Here is a 22,638-nt window from a genome sequence, read left to right on the forward strand (position 1 = left end):
CAGAACCCACTAAAGTTAAGTATCAAGGCCACTTCCGTACCAGAGTGCCATGAAGTATGGGTCCATGGTACCAGACATCCCATCACCTTCCTGATCAATAACTGTTCTTACAGGGGGTCAGAGAAACCATCACTGCAGACGGCCCCACGCCACAACCAGCAATCCACTGAATGCTGCTCCCAGGTACCAAAGCTATACGTACTCGACCCCTACAGTTATCCATAGCCCGCACCTGTATGATGCGTATTCACCGCATGTTCTGAGCACGACCGCCGTATTCACCCTTACTGCCACTGGTGGGCTTCCCACGACGGGACACATACTACACATATGGAACACTTCATGTATGGACTGAGTGGTCAGTCACAGAGGTGGAATCATTCTTCGAAGAGGGACAGTTGAAAACATACGACCAGATGATGGAGCAATATGATCTTCCTCACGAGCAATTCTTACTCCACAGGCAATTAATAGAGAGCAGTCGTAAATACTGAAATCCTAACGCAGGGGAACCCACGCCGCACCCAGTGATACACACGATCCTGCACATGGAGTGGGGCGCCATCTGGTCACTTGGCTGTACAAGGAAGTGCATACACTGATCCTTCCATCCCTTTAACCCCTAAGTCAGAAGTGGGAGACGGACATAGGCAGAGTGGTCCACGACAAAGAATGGAGCATGGCCCTGGAATACCCCAAAAAAGTCTCTAGGAATGCAAGATTCCGTAACATACAGTTTAATATCCTCCATACAGCCTCTCTCACAATACACCGACTGCATCGCTTCTTTCCGGATACACACTTTGCCTGCCCCCGCTCTCAAACCCCGGAAGCAGATTTTAAGCAAGTGTTCTGGGACTGCCCCACACTCCAAGGGTTCTGGAATACAGTCCATCTGACCCTCGGGGAGTTGACTGCCATCACAACCATGTCTACATGGGAAGCATGGGCGCTCAGAATCTTCCGCAAGGCGGAAAACGAGAAAGTGCAGTATCGTTTCCTATCACTGGCCCTCCAGTGATGGGAAACAATACTGCAGGGGAATAGCCATGCATTGGAGGACCTCCTCGGGACCACCGGAGGCAGCCTTGATAGGCGCCGGACATAAATGGGGTAAAGCGGAGGAGGAGATACTCCGGGAGGAGGAAGTGACGGGGCACCGCAAACACCCTATATCCCTAGTTTGGGCCCAGTTAATGCACAAATTCACACGGGCGACAAGTCCACCAGAGTCGCAGACTGCCTCGCAGTCCCAGACCCGAACAGCCACTTCGGTCTCTACACCTCACTGACACAGTCACAAAACTTCCCAAGCGCCGCATGGCTCCACACCCCATGACCCCTGCTATCCAGCACACGCTACTGACTCCCCGCATGCTACAGTGCTATGCACTCTAAGATACAGCCCCACCCCAGCACAGCACCCCCCCCCCCAGTCCCCTCCACCCCACCAGGTTAACCCCAAAGGTTGAAACAGTTAGAAGTTTAGACTGGAGGGGATATCCCCCCTACCAATAGTTTATTGGAAAGACCTATACACAAGAACGTCATGACGACACATGCAGACACGCATCATGCCGGCCTCGTCGGCACTATCTGGGACGACTGAGTAAAGATCAACATTACCACGCTAAGCATAGTAGGTCGTTCACCACGGACAGTCTCTGCTCGCCTCAGGGGTAAGCTACTGCTGACACTACAGGGGACTATTTGGGGAATATTAACGGACCGAACAACTCGAATAGGCTGATCAGCACATGAATACTGTATGAGGAAGGCTATTCGGCGTGTACTGATACGGTGTACCTACGGACATGTACCACTGTACTGCATAATCACGGTCATGCTGATTGTAAAATGCAAACTAAAACCCAATAAACAAATTTAAACAACAAAAACTGTTCTTACAGGGGGTCAGAATCCCAAGAGAATAGTGATCTTCAATAGGACACTGTGGTTTCCGTCTTGATGTGTTGCAGGGGAAGCATTTCCATTGGAGGCAAAGGATCTGGGGTAGAGAGTAGCTGTGGTGCCGGTGGCGAGGTTTGCGGCAGCAGCAGCGCTAGTAAATCTAAACCAATGTTGAGGTGGACGCTGCTGGAATGTGGAACGGAAGAGATGTTGGTCATGATGTCAAAGTTGAAGCCGGCATTGGAGTTGAAGCTAACGTTAAAGGTAGCAGTGGAAGGCAAGGAGCGAAGGGGGCTAGAGTCCCACGGGTCTCAAATGCACTCCAGAAGGTACCATAGCCCTGCAAAAAATCGGGTCTATTCACAGGGCTATAAAGTTGGGTAATACAGACCAGGCCGAGGCCTAGGTGATGGTAGGGCAGACGTCAACGGGTCAGTGACTGTCGTCGGGTACGAATAAGACACAGGTTCCAGGTCCTCTGCAGGAAGCTTAACCAGCTCTGATGCCAAAGAAGAGTCCCGAGGAGGACTAATGGAAGGATGTGGGGATTTCCAGTTTGAAGTTGGGCACAAGTAGGAGTCTTGGTGCTGCTCCTTTTTGTGCTTCCGCCTGGATGATTTTGACAACTGAGGTGACGCCAAGCAACTTGTCCTGGGTCTCTTCTTATATTTGGCCATGATCATTCCGAGCCAGAGCTATAAACAGCTTGGCTTTTACTCCTTTATGGCCTAGGGGTGCATACTTTGCTAGAGGTACGGACCTAAATGTGGTCCGACTTCAGAAACTACAAATAGATGTTGTGCGAGACTGTGATGGAAATTTGAAGGCTTAGAAACCGGACATGTTATGGGGGAGACATCCGTGCATTGCACCTGTAAGTAGTTTAGGTAACGATTAGACAAAAATCTTGAGAATTTCCTCAGGTGAGCGAAGCTCCAGATTTGCGTCGATGGAGGGGGGGGAAAAAAGGAATTGAAGTCAGGGAGCCAGTTGGGATACTTTATGGCTCCAGTGAGGTCGGATGTTGCTTCCAGTGCCGTAGTGGGGCCTGAGCCCACTACCGGCGTGGAGAACTATCAAACAGTTTACAGCTTTAGTTTGATGCTTTGGATATTCAAAAGGTGTAGAAACTGTGGCAGAAGTGCCCGTGAGAAAACACCTCTACAAGTGAGAGAGTAAAAGTGTTTTAGGGTGGGGGCAACTGGTCTTGCAAGGGAGTGTTGGGGAAGTACAGAGTATCCTGCTTTGCGCTGTGATGCTAGGGATACATATGGCTCAAGGGCTGACTACAAGTGGACTGCTTTTAAAATAAAATAGTGTTAAAAATCTAGCATTGATCACTGTAGTTTTTAAACGTAAGGGTGAGAGCTCTTTCTGTGGTAACACAGAGTCTTAAGAACTCCCTTCAACATATCTTCCGAAAAACGCTCTACCTTATCCAGCGTTAAATCAACTTTGAAAAACTCACTAATAGATCTTTACTAAGACTGTGCAGAAGAAAGATCATTGATTAGCATGACATTTAGGATCAATTCTGTTTATTAACAGTCTGCACATAAAGCACACAGCATGCGGTCTACAACCCAACTGATCCGGCTGCGTTTATTCAATGTTTTGGATTGCTGCCAACAGTAGAAGTGCTTAGCATGTGGGAAACTGAGATTTGAATGGAGTAATGAAACAAAAACAAAAAGAGGAAACAAGTAACCCCTCCACCCACCTACGTAGCTGCTACTAGAGGGGGAGACAAGCGGGGTTCCAAGCGTCCCCAACCCGAGACTTCACCAAGGCCACTTTTAACAGTACCCAGTAGCGCTCCGAGGGAGAAGACTCTTGAAACAGGCAGAGAATGCAGAGATATGACGGGCAGGACAACTCCCTATATTCCTTAGAAAAAACTGAAATAGATTTAAAATCACGACACAGACCATAGTGTCAGCTGGAAGTTGCTTCAACGCACACGGTGGCCCCACTCGGTGGAATCAGTCGAGTTTGATTTCTTCCTCCGCCAGGGAATCCAAAATCTGGTGGAACAAGACCTGAACATACTCCTCCAGATCAGAGCCTTCTGAGGCAGTTGGGGCCCCCATATACAAAGGTTATTCCTTCTGGACAAGTTGTCAAGGTCCTCCGCATGTGCCTACAGGTCAGTCTGTTGTTCTTGGAGATGGATTACTTCCTGATGAAGCCTTTCGCTCTCTTAGTCTCTGGCAGTGGCACTGTTCTCCAAGGCCGCCACCCGCTCCCCTACCTCATCCAGATATCTGCATACCTCTCAAATATGCTTACAGATCCTCACATAGGGAGGCAAATAAGGATTCCTGAAATTTGCGGGTAACTGGGCTTTCAAGAGCTTAACAACTGCCCCCAGGTTTCGGCTCAGCTGACCCGGATTTCTCACCATAGGCCTTCAGGAGAAGGTCTCACAGGGTGCAGTCCTTCTTTGACTTTGTAAAGGCCATTTCGTCAAGGACTGCTCCAAGGGTGGCTTCTGTGACTTGGGAAGCAGAGGGTTCCCAGGTGCAAGCTCCAAGAAGAGAGTCAATTTAAAGGCCCCCACCCTCAACTTCCACCCTCCGGAAGTCACCTACTTTGGAGCAGGTGCAGGGGCCCAGCAGTGCATCTCTTCATGCTCAGGAGCCAAGCCTCGCCAGATCACTCGTACTCTGGGGCCACTCGTTAAATCTGATCAGTCACTGCATCGTTCCCCCCCCCCCTGCTCCTGAACAGGGGGGTCAGACCAGCAGATGTCTACCAATCGTGTCCCCAGAAGTCGCTGGGGTAGCCAAGCAGTCCCACCATGCTGAGCACCTCTCCACTATGGCTAGTGGTGGAGCAGGCCCTGGTCCCGCCTCATAAACGGCTCAGGCCCAACGTTCTTGCTTCCAGGCCTTCCGGCCTTCACAGCAACCAGCCCAGCTCCCAGGAAGAGGGCAACTGCTCAACCAGGACTGCCAGATCAGCAGGCCCAGCCCACTTCAATCCCACCTCACACCGGGGCTTGGTGTGCGGTCTACTCACCTGAAGCCGGTCTGTGGCCTCACTGCATGTGCAGGCTGCTGCTTGTTGCCTATAATCAAGTGAAATGTGGAAGATTAGATGCCCAGCGGGGGAAATCCTTAAAGCTTCTGCCCGTCTGGCACCACAATCAGAGGACAGGGGCGGCCGGGCTGCAATTCCTCGTAGACTGGAGAGCCATCAAGGCAATCCAGGGAGAGCCTCCTCCACGTAGCTTCCAGACCCCAGCTATGCCCCCCTAGCCGAGCCCCGGGCAGCCGCAAACGTCTTCAGCAGGATTCCACACACCAGAGTCAGCCTCCCCTTGACACTACAGTCAGGAGCCACCAGGGCAGTCGCAGTCTCTCCTTACTGGCCGAAGCAGTCCTCACGGGATCCATCGCCTTGGTATTCAGTTATGGCCCCAACATGGTCAGCTTGTCTTCGGGATCTCCAGGCACGGGTCTCTGATAACCAGCCGCGTTGCGACACGGGGCCAAGTCAACCGGCACTCCAGCGCTGGGAAGGCCGCAGCGCGGGGGAACGTGTACTGCATGGGTCGCAGTCCTCCGATCCAGAGTTTTGCACGGAGGCCCCGCTCCTTCACCCAGTCCCGTTTGGGCCTCTCCAGTCTACTCGTGCTGCGGACCAGCTGGCTGTTGTCCCGGGTTGTTCCAGGGGGTGTAGTCTAGGTGGATGGAGCTCTGCTACAGTGCTTTAGATGCAGTGAGGATGGATCGACAAGCAAGCATGTCCAATCGAGCCGCCATCTTGGCCTTGCCCACACTCTTAGCATGGCAGTTAAAGATTATAAGCAAACAATCAAACAAGTTTTTTGCCAACATCATCTTTACTCTATACAATGTGATTATGCCTTTTAATCCAAGGCCAAGGTGCAGTACAAGCATTGTATGAAAAAGAACCCTATGCAAAAAGATACTAAGGGACCAGTTTTCCTTTGTGCAGTGGGCCTAGATTGGTTTTTGGCACAGCCATGACTGGTTTTGTAGCCATATATTACTACATGAACTGGTCTATGGTAAAACACCAAGTATGGGTATCTTGCTTCATAATCAATTACCTAGCAAAGAGGGCTAAAGTTTATGTGGGTACAAAGAGCGGGACCAGTGGCCTGCTATGTCTGCTCTAAAGCAGCTCCCCTCTGCAAGGGTGCCTCCATTAATAGGCTCTGACAGTTTCTGCTTGACTGTCATTGCTCCTAAGATTAATATACTGGGGAGCTGGAGGGAGGCAGAGCTCAGAAGGCTGAAAAAACACTGCAAGGAATCAATGGGCTGCATGTGCACTTTTCTGCTGAAGGCTAGAATCTCCAAGATAGTCAAATCACAATGGTCAGGTACACTCCGATGAATTATAAAGCTAGGTCAAAACCTGAACTAAGTAGGGATGAAAAAAACAGAAGTGTGTAAAGCACAAGAATAAAGTGTGGAAGTCAGGCTAGAAGGCCATCCAACCCTTCCGTGAAAGAATCACCAAAATTCTATAAAGAGCTTAACTGCAGATTGTGAGCACCAAAGAATCAACAAATATAAATGGTGATGTGGCATAATGTCCTACTTCACCAACATTGCTGATGGTGTTTACTACGGGTTCCGATTTTTCTACTTCACAGCATCAATGAAACATAACATAACATGTGCATTTGTAAAGCGCACGTTCACCACTACGGGTATCTTGGCGCTGAATAACAGATGTTTGTTGTTACCCAACTCAATGGTACTCATGGCTGAAAAAGAAAAGTACCAGGTCACGCCACTGCGTCATTTTGTAGGTGCATGCATGACTTCAGCAGTCATCTGCTTGCCAATAAACTGACTGGTTTTCATTGTTCTTTTTATTGACTGATTCTGGATAGATCAGGAAATTAAATATCGCTTACATGTGTAGGAAGGGGGAATCGGACTGCAAGGTTACCCCCAATTTTTTCCGGTGTTTTGCTGGTTTTCGACTAGTCGGACTGGGATCCTGCTAATCAGGACCCCAGTTTATCTGCTTTCTCCCTAAATTGATTGCATGGACTTTAGGTACACTCCAGATTGGATTCTGGGGTACCCTTATAAGTACCTTGCATATGGTATACTATGTACCTAGGGCATATGTACCCCAGAGGCCTCCCAAGGGCTGCAGCATGTATTGTGCAACCCCCGAGAGACCACTCAAACTGACACCACAGGTCTGCTACTGCAACCTGTGTAAGCTGGTGCATGCCCCCCTTACTTAAATATAGGTTCACTACATCTCCCTTATATCACTGCACATATAAACCTATCAGTCATCCTTGTGGAAGGCCTTATCAATCCTGAATGCAGGGTGCTGGGGTTTATATGAGAGGGTGCCCATGCATGAGCAGAGCCCTTCTGTAACAAGATGTAAACAGCGGCCTACATGCAGTGTGCACTGTTCCAGGAGAAATAATTCTCAGTTATAAGAGTAACAAAATTAACAAAATAATCTCAATGAATTCAAATTCTTTTATATATTTAAAGTGTTTTTCACTTCTCAAAATACATAGATATTTACCAAGATCACATTATTATTTACAGTTCAATAGAGCAAGTATCTCTATACATTCTTGTTCATGACAAGATACTGTTAAAATAGCAAATGATACTGTTTATAATCTACAAAACAGGTTACATAAAACGTCTACTGATAATGTTTGCTCATCAACTCAGTTCATTGAGATTATTTTGTTAATTCAATTATTGAGTTTGTTACTCTTATAACTGAGAATTATTTCTCCTGGAAAAGTGCACACTGCATGTAGGCCACTGTCTACATCTTGTTATAGTTTTCACATATTGTGTAGCCAACACAATTTGTAGTGTAGCACCCTTTTGACTACTATTGTTAGATTTGATTATCAGATAACAGTGTAGAGTACTGAGTGCACCTCTACCCCCCCTTTTGTTAGTTTGAGCAGAGCCCTTCTGCAGCCTTTGGAACCTATTCTCCGGGGTTGTTCTGTGATGCAGGTGCATTATAACCTCGCAGTAAATGCTAACTTTAAAAACAGCCGTTTGGAAAAATGTTGTGTTTAGTGTCAAACAACTTGGAATCATACCTCCCCGCCAGTAATTGGCGGGGAAGGTATGATTCTACCCTCCTAGAGGGAGAAATATGACAAGACCGGTACACCCGGAACCAGCTTTCTCGACCCTGGCATCACAAGATGGATGCTGCCAGCCACAGACACGAGTCTGCCTCCTACTGCTGGATGAAACTCCAGCAAGGGAAGGTTGGACAATAGGCTTCCTGTCACAAGGAGGTGTGACCACCTCCCAGACAGGCTTTAGTGTATTGGGGCTGGGTGGGTGCACTCCGAGTGCTTTGATTTCTGCACTGGGGGCACATTTGGTGTCCCTGTGCATAGTCCAACTCAAACCAGTTGCAGGAGCCATTGGCTCCTGCTCTGGCGTGAAACTGGACAAAAAACATGGGTATAGCCACCCCTCTGTCCTGACCCTCCCATAGGTGGGTACCCAGAGTTTGTCAAACCCTTTCCTTGGGTATAAAGTAGGAACCCCCCTGAATAAAAAGGATTAAAAAAAAGTAGAAACCTCCGACTATAGGACTTTAGATTTACCTGGACAAAACTCTGCTACAGAAACTAAGTAATTTGATGATCTACACTGTGCTAGATGACTGAAGAATCTCCCTTGGAGTAAATGAGTTACTCCCCTGCTAAGCAGGCATCAAAGACGCATCTGACCGGTTTGCATCTCCGAAGCTCCTGAGGACTCCTAAGACATTTGCAACACAGGAGGTGGGTTTCCAAGTGTCCCCGAGGTCGACTAGTGTGCTCAGCAAACCGGAGACCCGTATCCCTCGTGGGGACCGTGCAACCCGAGCCCTTGGACACCGTGTACATTTGCAGAAGCATCTGCTTTCCGGCGACCCTGAAGCTGTGCTTTGGGCTACTCATAGTCCTGACCCCGAACCGGGATTCCACCGAAGATTACCGGCCTACACTCCACGAGTGTTCCATGGGGTAGTATTTTGCTATTCCTCTTGAGGTGCTTTCGCGATCCCTGGTTCGTTGGCCCGTGGATCCCTGTGAAGGCAACTTTAACTTTCAGTGGGCTTTCCTAGTTGCTCCAGACGTGCCCTGACTCTCCATCACTTGGGTGGTTTGTGTTCAATCCGGACACTGACCCCCCCAGCACTGAACATCCACCATGGGACAGCTTGCCTGCAGGCTTTGGTCGTCCTCGACGTCTCCTGGTCCCCGTGGCAGCAAAGTCATGCTTCATCTCTTCTCACCTGAGGCACCCAATATCGGTGGGCATTCGTCTACCGAGCCCCTGGTCATCAAGAAGTGACCTAGACTCTGTCGTCTCTGCTTTCAGGTTCTTCTCAGCTCCGATCCAGGCTTGAATCACACCGGACACTTTTCCTCTTCAAGGCAGCAGCACTTTTCAGCATCACGCTATTGAAAACGACTAAGATTTCCGACACCATTTGACACCTATGCACCCGGCTTCCCTGGGTGAGGTAACATGAGTACTCTGGTGCTCACATGGGTGCTGGCCTTGGAACCTTCCAAGTTTGAAAGGGTTTGCTCAAAGTCCTCTTCTAAGTGTCCTTAATCTTTAAAATTCCAACTGCGGCTTTCCCATAGAGTTGTAAGGAGCTTGCACATTTATTCATTTATTCAAAGTTTTATATAGCGCGAACAAGATCTTTGGAGATATCAGGGCGCTTTACAGAAACAAGGGGTAGGGGCAACAGGAGGGTGATTCCACCAACTATTGGGTACAATATAGTAGTCGGTAGTGAGTGAGGAGCAAAATAGGAAAGCAAACATGTAAAAATATAATACCAATAAACGAACAGGTAACCAATATGTGTTCTCACACTGCACGCGTCCCCTGTGGCTCCCTTGTGTCACTACCTTGGGTGGTTCCTTGGGGTCCCAGCAATTCTACGTGCTCTAGGCACTGTCTAGTCAAGTCGTGGTTGTTATACCACTTTTTTACTATAAGGTTTGGTTTCCCCCTGGAGCCCATCCATGTATTGTGCTATTTACTGTCGTTCTAGTGATTTCATATTGTGTGCTTTGTTCTCCAATATCATAAAGATGTTAGTAGAGAGTGTTTAGTAATGAATACATATAATTTGTATATTCCTTGTGTGGTTCTCCTTTCATTTGGTCATTCAGGAGGTTATAGACTGGTAAAACAAGCTGCTTTACATTCCTTCAAGACTTAGCCTGAAGGCTGCTCTCCACAGCTACCACAGGATAGCTTTCTTTAAAAGTTGTCTTTGACCTAATCATCAATAAGGGTCGTTTGAACTGGTGCAAGGTGCCCACTTTAATTAGTGGACAGCATATACCAGGGCCAACTTCTCACAACATGCTTTAAAAAAAGTTTTAAAAACTTAGCACAATTAGCGCTAGCGCTATTAACAAAAATAAACATGATGGCTGGATTAGTGGAGGAGAAGTAACATGGCAGGCAGGTGAGAACCAACGCGAGTTACAGAACACGGGGTAACAGACGAAAGAGGGAAAAGTGGAGCACGGGGAAGCACACAGGCAAGAGAGATCAATGGTCGAGAAAAGAACACAAGAGAGAAAATTGGAAAACACATGCACTTATGGAGTGTGCAACCAAAACGTAAGTAGTAGTTGCCCAAAATTAGGGTAAAAGTCGATTTTAAATACAAATGCCCTGTGAGTCTGGATAGCAAAATAGAACCTCATGCAGTAAATCATGATCAAGGAATAACGGTATTGGCTTTACTGGTCTAACAAGTAGTTATACTGCACTACTAAAGGAAAGAGCAATTATGCAAGACTGGTCTCTATTATATTTAAATATTAATTCATACGTGGAGAGGAGAGTGGTCGATCAGAATACAGAGATGACTTTAAAAGGCCAATTCATTACAGTCAGATAACAATAGAAATAACTGCTTTCCATCCTAGAAATAACATGTACATAAAAGCCACATTAATATTGCACAGTACTTACAGTGAGCAAGCTAGAGGAGCTGAGCGTGTTCACCCAGTACTTGTTCCACAGGAGCTCGAGCAACTTGCGATCCAAAGAAGACTTGAAATATGTGACCTCTAAAGCATAATACCTAAAAAACAGAAACGCAGATGATTGGTCGTCAATCAGTTCATTGCTCTTGAGGGGAAAAGGTTAATGACCACTGATCGGGTAGAAAAAAAAAAGAGTGATTTTCCTATTTTATTTGATCAATACACGCTTTTCAGCCAAGCAGGACTTCTCCATCTCAGGGAGTACCTGCGTCCAGGCAGCAGTCACCTCTATGATAATGATACACCAGTTTCTCTTACTGTAATTATGGGATTTTTAGAATATTTTTAAAATATCCACATTCATTGCCCATGATTCGTGTTTATTTTTACATGTGGCACCCTAGATGTATAGCTGATCAATGAGGGATCTGTTATTTTTATTATTATAACCTATAATAATAAGATGGCCATTCTGGGAGCTTAACCAGCAGGAAACGACTTACCCTGGTATAGGTTGTTTATTTCATTTTTTTTTTAAATTAAATTTAAGAGCCAGACACTTAAGGATTGATTAGGTTCCTGTAACGCTAAAACACCGATTGGATCTCCAGAGGCAATTGATAGTAAAAATCTGCAATCACCCCTATTTCCCAAATCCAAGCAGCGAGTGAAGTTTCAAAGGATTGGGTGAGGTGTCATTCTGTTACCACAGTCTGGTCACAATTCTTGGTGCTGCATTTTGTACCAACTACACTGCAGTTAAGTGGATTTAGTACAACCTCAAGAACAGTGAGGGATAGGTGTCAAGACAGGAGACCGCAAATACTCTTTTTTGTCAAATCTGTTTATTGGCATTTATATATTTCAACATTACATAAAGTGCGTCATTGCAAACGATATAACTGTACAGCTGTATCCGGTGTCGATGCACGGGCAAGAGGATGTAGCAACCAGGCGACGCAATATTGCACATAAATAGCATGTATATGAGTCTAGGCCACCGAGGCGCGCCCTCAGCATAAATTAGTTAACTGCAAAAAGAAAAAAAACATTTACAACAAATCCAGAACATCAATCTGCTGTCACAGAGATGCATCATAAGTCGTCTCCGTTCTCATCCCCGAGCCCTCCTCCCCGGCACCCCCTCTCCCCCCAAGCGCGCATGTTTCTATTGCTACTGCTTCCTTATCTCTTTTACATGGCATGCATCAGTCAGTGTGGCAGGCATAGCGTCCGCTGCACACCCCCCTCGTCACCCTCTGTACCATCTTGATCCCCCGTCACCCCCTCGCCTGTGGCATTCTCCGCCACCTGCAGAGCGTTGAGCATGAGTTCCCAGTGCGCCGCCATGGGTTCCCTGCGGAGCCCCACTGTTTCCTCCCTTCGTATGGCAGTCCATTCTGCCCGGGCCCAGGACAGGAGGGACAGAATCCATGCCCGTACATTAGGCGGGTCACTCGCCTTCCATCTCCTAGTGAGCCTTTGCACCGCGGTTACCATCCCCAAATCCAGAAAGCAGGACAATGCCTTATCCTTAGGCGAACGCTTGAACTGATGTAAGAGATATTCAGGCCAGCCACAAGGGATGGCGCGGCCGGTGCATTGCGTAAGCAGCGCGCTAATGTCTCTCCAGTAGGTACCAAGCCCTGGGCAATGCCACAGAAGATGTAGGAGGTCTGCATTCACCTCACTTCACCTAGGGCAAGACGCATCAGCCCTATGAAAGTATTTATTTATTAAGTCTGGGGTAAGGTAGGCTCTATGAACTATGTAGATTTGGATTTGGCGGAAGCGCCTATTTCTGGGGATGCGCACTGGACTTTTTAGGATCCTCGCCCACCCTTTGTCAGCCAGTGCACGCCCCATATATCACTCCCACTTTCCGCTGAGGGGGGCCAGGTCCAGCTCCGTATGCGCCCGTAGGGATGCAGCAAACCACTTGATTAGATGCCTGCCCCTGCCCATGACATATAGGTATTTCACGGTCAAGTGCTGCGCTGGCTCCTCCGCAATATCATCCAACTTAGCCGCCATGCGAGCCGCGAGGGAGCGGTGTATTAGGAACCCCCCAGGGTGAAGCCCAGTGTACGTGACAAGCGTTTCATAGGGTATCAGTGCTCTGTCTCGATACAGGTCGCCTAACGTCTGGACGTCCGCTTCCTGCCATTGCTCTAGCATATAGTGCTTGAGGATCCCCTCACCCCCTGGCGAGCCTTCCAGCGGCACCGCAGGTGCGTATGGGAGCACCGCTTTTGTAAGGTTCAGCGCCCTGCGGAAGCATTTGAATGCCACCGCCAGCAACAGTGGGGTGGGTCGCGATGGCGCCGCCAGCAGATGGAATAGCGCAGTGATCTGCTCCAGGGTATAAGGCGGCTCATTCAAGGCAGTGTCCTCTCTCCCCCTGTCCGCTAACCAGCGGGCGATCCATTGGAGCTGCGTCGCCAGGTAGTAATGCTCAAAGCAGGTGGCAGCTAACCCGCTTTTATCCGTGGGGGGTAGGGACAATTTCCCAAGGGCCAGACGGTGCCTGGACTCGCCCCAAATAAAGTCAAGCAGGATCCGGTTGAGTTTGGAGAAAAAGGACGCAGGTATGAACAAGGGCAAGTTTGCAAAATAATACAAAAGGCGAGGAAGAATCACCATTTTGGCAAGAGCCACTCCGCCTGTGGGCATCAGTGGGAGTGTAGACAGGAAGCGCCATCAGAGCCTTGAGCGCCGCCACCGCTCTCCCCAGATTTCCGTCAAGCAGGTCTGCTGGCTGGCGGTAGATCTGGAACCCCAGATACTTAAACGTATCTGCTCCCCACTGGACTCTGGTACCGTGCAAACTGTACTCCGGGTCAGCTACCTCACTACAAAAGGCATAGAGGCATGACTTGCCTACGTTTACTCGGAGTCCCGATAGGTCGGCGATGCGGCTTAACAAGTGGTCCAGCAGCGCCAGTATGCGGCCCACGTCTCGGACAAAGACCAAAAGATCATCGCATACAAGGACACCTGGTGTACACCATCGCCCAGTGGGATACCGTCAACCAGGGTTTGTCTCATGGCCGCAGCTAAGGGTTCCATGGCCAGTGCAAAAAGTAGGGGAGACAGAGGGCACCCCTGACGGGTGCCCCTGCCCACCGCCACAGCCTCCGAGATAAATGGCCCCAGTCGGACGCGGACCACTGGGTTCCTGTACAAGAGTCCCACCATCTGCAGGAAGTTTGCTTCCAATTCATACGCCTCCAGCACCGACGACTGGTAGCCCACTCGAAGCAGTCAAAGGCCTTTTCTAAGTCTAGCACCAGATACCCGCCCTGGGCCAGGTCTTCGTTGCCTCCGCCGCTACCCTGAAGTATCTCCTGTGATTCAGGGATGTACCGCACTGGAACAAACCCGTTTTGATCCGGGTGACTAAGTGCGGAACCGTAGGCGCCAGGCGCTTTGCAAGAATTTTGGCGAGAATCTTGTAGTCGGTGTTAAACATTGCCAGTGGGCGATAGGAACCTAGGGACATGGGGTCCCTGTCAGGCTTGGGCAAGGACACTAAAAACACTTCTCGCATAGTTGGTGGGAGCTGACCCGCATCTACCAATGCCCTGAACACCTGGAGGAGCAGGGGCGCCAGAATGTCCCTATTTGCTTTATAGTATTCAGTTGGCAGGCCGTCGGGCCCAGTGTTTTCCCGGTCGCCAGTGCTTGTATTGCATCTCCCACTTATAGTGTGAGCAGGGCACCAAGTTCTGCCTTTTGGCTCTCCGTAACTGTAGGTAGTGCAACCGATTCCAGGAAGTCAGCCAACACCCGAGCTTGCCTATGCCTCGGGCGCTATAGAGGTCCCGGTAATGGTCGATCAGCGCCCGATGGATCTCACGTTGCGTGTATACCACTGTCCTGTCCCTTGCGCGAATGGCGCCAACCGGGGCATTACGCTCTGCCTTCTGCACCAGCCAGGCCAGCAAGTGGCCGGCTCTATCCGCCTTGGCATGTGTTTTGGCGGTATGTGCTGCATAGTTGTGGCATCGCATTCTTTCAATAAGGACCGCATGCTCCCCACGGAGCTCTCCAAGTTTGTTTGTGTGCCTGTCTGTCCCCTCCCCTTCCCTTCCCTTTCGAGTGGTGGGACGGTAAGTAAGCGTGTGAGCTCAGGCTCAAGGGAAGAGAGGAGAGCGGGAGTGAGCGGCAGGTGGGGCCCTACCCAAGGAGGCTGCAGAGACGGGCTGCTCCGAAAAAAAAAAAATTAAAATAAAAGAGGAAAATAATTAAATAAACAGACAAAGCTCCCGAAGACCACAGAGACCCTGTTTTGTGGGAGATTGTTTTTTTTTTTTAGTAGATCTGGGCTCAGGCTTAGGTCTGGCTAGGAATGAAAAAAAAAAAAAAAAAAAAAAAAAGGAAGGGAGGCCTCCTCTATAATTAAATAGGGGACAAGGAGTCTAATTTAGGAGGAACAAAAGAAGGTCCCACAACAAATCAACTCGAAAAGAACCCAAGTGTAGTTCACATATTCCTCTAAATACCAGGTCTCGCTTGAAGTTTGTACCATGTAAACATAAACAAAATATTAAGAAAAATATAAACCATAGAAAATGTGTCTTATAAAAATATACAGTTTATTACAATTCAAAGATAAAAACAAATAGTTTGTACAATAAATGTGCCCAAATACACAATAGGATATTTGTAAAAACAGTTAAAAAATCACAATTTTAAAAAAACATTTCATCATGAATGTCACAGTTGTTCTTGTAGTCGACGCAGCGTTTCGGTGAATCGGTGATAACACCTTCTTCAGGACAAACAATTCTATAAAAGAACATTACAATTAGACACATGCCATGATATGAAAAAACGGCATATTCTACCTTTTTATTTTTAACATTCTCCTTAATGTTTGGGCGTACATTGAGACACAATGAAGGGGTTTTTTATTACCTTAAAAGACTGTCACAGATACATTCTATTCAGTGCATTACTGAAGGCATTCGGTCTATATGACTCTACACTTGGGTCTTGTGGAATGAGAACAAATAGTCCTCATGAGGGTAGCTATGAGGGTTCAAGAAACCTGTAGCATACCTGTGTGTTCTTATGACACTATCCTCACTCTTTCAATTTGGAGGAGTTTTTGGTCAGCTTCAGTCAGACATCTGGAATATTTAATTTCCAATTTGCAGTCCCTTAATGAAAAGAGGATTATAATTACTTTTCATATAATCTTAAGTCCTAAATTGTGGACCTTTCCCTGAAAACATATGTTGATTTTACCTTCTTATATCAGGAGCTCTGTATTGGTGAGGGTACCGGAGGGGGGCCACCGAGTTGTAGATAAGAGCACTGTTGGAATAAGGAAGTAATCTTATATTTCCGGAGCACGCTCAAATATAGTTTCCGTTATTTAGCTGATTAGCTGGAGTGATCTTAGCATATTTTCTTAAGGGAAAGACTCACATTTATGTACTAAGGTTTATAGAAGTGGAGTACACATATAGATACATGAGGCATTCTGCTGCTAGATACTATGACTATGCCTGGTGTATCGCAATAAACTGTGCATGGTAGAGTACATCTGATATTTCTTATCTCCCCAGTTCCACTCACCTAGGAGTAAGCAAGTTTCTTATTCATATGTTAGCCACTGGATGCTTTCAATTCTTGTCCGCGGCGACACTCTTAGCGATTGTGGTTGTTTATAAATGCAACCTGTAAGGGATCATATGATAGCCTCAGTTTGTATTCTTTTCGACTTCATTAATACAAACAGGAGAATTTTTTTGAACTTACTCAATGGTTATGAATAAAGGCATAATTTAAAATCAATATTAGGTTTTGTTCTCTCATTCTACTAATTTTTACTCAAGTTATACAATTGTAGGGGTTTTTGGTGAATAGATTATTTTTTAATTACACATTCCCAGTATTCGCTATCTTGCTATTACTTAATTTTCGATAGCGGAGTGCTATAACAGAGAGCAATTAGGTAGCATGGGTACTGACGAAAATCTGTTAGCTGACAGGTATTATCAGCGTGCTGCTCTGGTTAGGTTACTGCGGGGCGATGATAATTCGAACAGTGGGCCGTCACACTAGAACGGGTGCCGTTGACGCAGTCCCGGTATTGGTCTTACCTTCGTAATGTGGATCGGCCTCCCTGCTCCCCTCGCGGTCCTTTCGGCGTCTGCTTGTCAGGACGGTCTGCCAGGTATGTGTCTTGGCGTTCGTCCGCTTGTCTTTTAAATGTCAATTTCAGCGGGAAAAGCCGTCAATTACGTGACTTTTTTTCTCCGCGTCATTTTTACTTTGGGATTGATTGAAGGGAAGAACTACAATTGTAGTTCTATGTATTCATCGCACACACTGTTGACAAATGTGCGTTTGTAAACAAACCGGCGTGTTTTGTTATTGTTCACAGTCACAGGCAATGTTGGATTATTTACGGGGATTTTTTAGTATGTGTGGTTCCGCCGTCTTAATTCAAAAGCAGCTATTTAAGACCTTCCATTTCATGGAGTTACTTATTTTACAGGTCTTATGTCGTTTTCTGTTTAAATATATGGTGGAAGTGTCGCTTAATGCAAAAAGTATTCACTTAGGGATTCATTGAGCTCCCCCTAGTGAAGTTTATTTTTGGGATTGTGTATTTAGATTTGAGGAGGGGTAAGGGGAGTCGGATCCTATATTCCCGGCGATCTAATAGGTACACGTTGTCTATCTAGCATGCTGGTGGGAATTACTGTTATTCTCTTCTTAAGATCTTGACTGGACTCATGAATAGTATTACCCGTTTCTGCGCAGAAGTTTTTAAGAGATATGCAGATACAGGGCTATTGCAGGACTCTTTCCCAATCTTCCCTTGTGTTGAGGCCCTCATTTACTGAGTTAAAACGGGACATGTAAAATTGCTCCCGTTTTTTCCGTTTCATATTAATATTGCCTCCTCTCATATTTTGAGTGATTATCTCCAGTCCACACCACGTTAGTTGTTCTATTTTATGGCCAGCTGATTCCGTGTGACGGCCCACTGTTCGAATTATCATCGCCCCGCAGTAACCTAACCAGAGCAGCACGCTGATAATACCTGTCAGCTAACAGATTTTCGTCAGTACCCATGCTACCTAATTGCTCTCTGTTATAGCACTCCGCTATCGAAAATTAAGTACTAGCAAGATAGCGAATACTGGGAATGTGTAATTAAAAAATAATCTATTCACCAAAAACCCCTACAATTGTATAACTTGAGTAAAAATTAGTAGAATTAGAGAATAAAACCTAATATTGATTTTAAATTATGCCTTTATTCATAACCATTGAGTAAGTTCAAAAAAATTCTCCTGTTTGTATTAATGAAGTCGAAAAGAATACAAACTGAGGCTATCATATGATCCCTTACAGGTTGCATTTACAAAACAACCACAATCGCTAATAGAGTGTCACCGCGGACAAGAATTGAAAGCATCCAGTGGCTAACATATGAATAAGAAACTTGCTTACTCCTAGGTGAGTGGAACTGGGGAGATAAGAAATATCAGATGTACTCTACCATGCACAGTTTATTGCGATACACCAGGCATAGTCATAGTATCTAGCAGCAGAATGCCTCATGTATCTATATGCGTACTCCACTTCTATAAACCTTAGTACATAAATGTGAGTCTTTCCCTTAAGAAAATATGCTAAGATCACTCCAGCTAATCAGTTAATAACGGAAACTATATTTGAGCGTGCTCCGGAAATATAAGATTACTTCCTTATTCCAACAGTGCTCTTATCTACAACTCGGTGGCCCCCCTCCGGTACCCTCACCAATACAGAGCTCCTGATATAAGAAGGTAAAATCAACATATGTTTTCAGGGAAAGGTCCACAATTTAGGACTTAAGATTATATGAAAAGTAATTATAATCCTCTTTTCATTAAGGGACTGCAAATTGGAAATTAAATATTCCAGATGTCTGACTGAAGCTGACCAAAAACTCCTCCAAATTGAAAGAGTGAGGATAGTGTCATAAGAACACACAGGTATGCTACAGGTTTCTTGAACCCTCATAGCTACCCTCATGAGGACTATTTGTTCTCATTCCACAAGACCCAGGTGTAGAGTCATATAGACCGAATGCCTTCAGTAATGCACTGAATAGAATGTATCTGTGACAGTCTTTTAAGGTAATAAAAAACCCCTTCATTGTGTGTCTCAATATACGCCCAAACATTAAGGAGAATGTTAAAAATAAAAAGGTAGAATATGCCGGTTTTTCATATCATGGCATGTGTCTAATTGTAATGTTCTTTTATAGAATTGTTTGTCCTGAAGAAGGTGTTATCACCGATTCACCGAAACGCTGCGTCGACTACAAGAACAACTGTGACATTCATGATGAAATGTTTTTTTAAAATTGTGATTTTTTAACTGTTTTTACAAATATCCTATTGTGTATTTGGGCACATTTATTGTACAAACTATTTGTTTTTATCTTTGAATTGTAATAAACTGTATATTTTTATAAGACACATTTTCTATGGTTTATATTTTTCTTAATATTTGTTTATGTTTACATGGTACAAACTTCAAGCGAGACCTGGTATTTAGAGGAATATGTGAACTACACTTGGGTTCTTTTCGAGTTGATTTGTTGTGGGACCTTCTTTTGTTCCTCTTAGGTCTGGCTAGGACCCCAGTCTCAGGAGAAAGTCTGGAGAAGATTGAAAACTTATCAGCGAAAGATCAGTCTGGTTTCTTTAGAAAAGCAACAGTGCTGCATGAGTGTAAAGGCGCTTAGAACTGCCAATGTGTTGCGGGCAGACTATTTTCCCCACACCTTACCGCTGGGGTGACGCAGCCGTGGAGCTTCGAAGAAGGAGGAGAGCCGCAGTATACAGCGTCTCTTCAAAAAGAGTGGCAACAACAACTATTTGGTGCGGTAAGGGGGACCAGCAGAGGGGGAGGGGGAAGTTGTCGAGTTCTTTTGTAGGGGGGGCTCAGCCTGTTGATAGCCAGGATCTTACAGATACACAGGGCTGTTACTCTTTGCAAAATTTAGACTCTGCACCCAGACTATTCAGATTTAACGCACAATCTAAAGCCTCTTGTCAGATTTTGAGTGAGACTCCACATCCAACTATCACCAGAACCCTGGGGAGGCGAAAGGCGAAGGGGAAAGGAAAAGGTAGCAATAAAGATAAAGAATTAGCCGCTCCTATAGACCCTACAGACCCTAATGACACAGGCCAAGTGGCAGAAAAAAGTTCAGGGGAGCAGTCTTTCACTGAGTCCGAGCCAGGATTTGAGCGACAGGCAGAAGTTGATACATTACAACCCCCAGTTTTAAGGGTATCAAAAAGGGGTAAGGAAAGACAGCTACGGTACACCGCTCCGAAGGAGCTACCCCATAAGGTTAGCCTGAGTAAGGAGGGTTCTAAGACAAAAGCTATTAAAACCTCCCGAATCACACCTTCGTTGAAATCTTATTTTAAGGTCCTCCCCCAGGTCCTGAATATAAATCAAGAATCCCAAAGACCACATTGTACTCAAACTGCACTTGTATTAGTTAGAGATAACGGTGCTACAACCACTTCTACATCTTCCATACCTGTACTCGATAATATTGGTAATCGGAAGGAAAAGGCAGGAGAGTTAGCCAGAGCTATAGAGATGGGGGACCCAGTCGAACGGGTCGACAATTTATCCTTGCCGCTAGACCAGCCAGCCTTGACTGCAGAAACAGCAAGCGAGAAAGTATTTGGATCCAGGTAGTGGGGGCGGTGAAGCTACTGGTAGTGATGATACCATTCAAGCTATACTTCTTAGCATGAGGGCAGAGATTAGAAACGGGTTCAAGGAATCAAAGAGATGTTTTGAGGAGTTTAGACATACTCAATCGGAGATCCCCACAATGTGCAAGAACCTGGAATCTAAGGTTGATGGTCTCTCATTAAGAACTGGCGGTCTAGAAAATTGTGTTGAGGAGCTCAAGGCTAAACTGGAGTCTGCCGAAGTGAAGATCCAGACACTACGACGGGAAGGTGACTCAGTCAAAGAGAGGGTTGAGTCTCTCGAAATTTTTTCCAGTAGGAACAACTTGAGACTCCTAAAAATACCAGAGGGAAAAGAAGGAGGAGACTTAAAAAAGTTTGTTGCAACCCTACTAAAAGATTCTTTGAACTTGGATGAAACTTTGCCTGAGATAGAAATAGATATTCAGAGGGTACACAGGGATCCGTTCCGCCTTAAACCGGGCAGGGATAAACCAAGGAAGATCCTAGTGAACTTCTTAACATACTCCTTGAAAGAGAAGATCTTGACCGCAGCCCTGAAAACCAAGACTTTGAAAGCTTCTGACTTCTCTTTTGAAGTGAGATCAGACCTATCTAGAACAGCGCTGGACAGGCAGTGGGAATTAGGTCAACGGATGGAGAAGTTCAGAAGCCTAGGAGCCACTGTGCAATTGAGATTCCCTGCTTTTTTAAGGATTATGTACAATAATAAAATGTACAACGTTAAGTCGCCCTTGGAAGCAGATGAGCTACTCGCCAATATTAGGGATCACGTAAACCCTCCTGACCGTGGGTGAAATTCTTGTAATTATTTGTAAATGAGTTAAAGGAAAGGGAAAAAAGAAGAGGTAAAGAAAAAAAGAAAAGAAAAATAAGGGAATTAAAATAAATAAATATATATATATATATATATATATATATATATATATATATATATATATATATATATATATATATATATATATAAGAATGGGGGACAATGTGGGGAAATAAATAAAAGGAATATAGGAAAAGAGAGGGAAAGAAAAAAGGGGAAAAAAAAAAACCACGCGAAATTATTATCACTTGGGTGAGGATATACAACTTTGTTAATAAAACACTATTGGGTGATATATTACACACAAAAAAAAAAATTTAAAGAGTTAACTAACTGGAAATTCTACGATAGATTTCCACCCCAGTACACTCATGTCAAAATTCCTATGCTAATAATTTGTAAGGATGTTTATTTTCTGATTCCCACGCTACTCCCCAAATCTATTCTTGGACAGTAGAGTAATATCAATAGCAATAATATGGTATTATAGAATAGCGACTAGACAAGGGGCCTACAATTTGGCTTTATGTATCATTACTGCTTATATCTTAAGAATAGTGACCAGTAAAATGATTACTAATAATGATACTAGGGTATGTAGCGGGAGCATGTCAGAGACGACACGCTGGCAAACCATCATGCCAGAGTAAGTAGGGAGGGGTTTTCTAAGGGAGGGAGGGGGGAGGGGGGTAATGTAAAATATAAAAGTCCTCATAAACCGAATTTTAGAATAACGAACAATATGGATCCAATTGTGCCTCAAAGTGAATGCTTGGCTAAAACAGAAAGTGATATAGCTAATGATAGGCTGTCTCCCAAAAAATTAATAGAGTTGAGGGCGGGGAAACAGTGTTAAAGAGCTTTACAATTAATGTCAGACATTAAATTCTTATCCTGGAACGTAAATGGTCTGCGTGTTAGGGCTAGAAGAAATAGAATTTTACAATACTTAAGAGATTCACCCGCGCAGATCATTGCGATCCAGGAAACACATTTGAACAAACAGGAGATCACCGATATACTTAAAAAGCTTAAATGGGTCGATACATTTATAACTACGGATCACAATGCTAATATTCGCGGTACTGCCATCATCTTTAAAAAATCAGCAAAGGCCCAGATTACGGGTTGGAAAACAGATGCTA

General features: G+C 45.6%; 1 protein-coding gene across 1 annotated transcript in view; it reads right to left on the reverse strand.

The window, feature by feature from the left end:
- COPS5 (COP9 signalosome subunit 5) overlaps nucleotides 1–22,638 on the reverse strand; it is a 193,408-nt gene that overhangs the window by 20,557 nt on the left and 150,213 nt on the right. The window contains exon 6 of the mRNA XM_086965846.1: nucleotides 10,908–11,019. Coding sequence (XP_086821972.1) covers nucleotides 10,908–11,019 — 112 coding nt within the window. The remainder of the gene's footprint in view (nucleotides 1–10,907; nucleotides 11,020–22,638) is intronic.

This window comes from Lissotriton vulgaris, chromosome 4_1 (assembly GCF_964263255.1).
Source record: "Lissotriton vulgaris chromosome 4_1, aLisVul1.2, whole genome shotgun sequence".
Classification (NCBI taxonomy): domain Eukaryota; kingdom Metazoa; phylum Chordata; class Amphibia; order Caudata; family Salamandridae; genus Lissotriton; species Lissotriton vulgaris.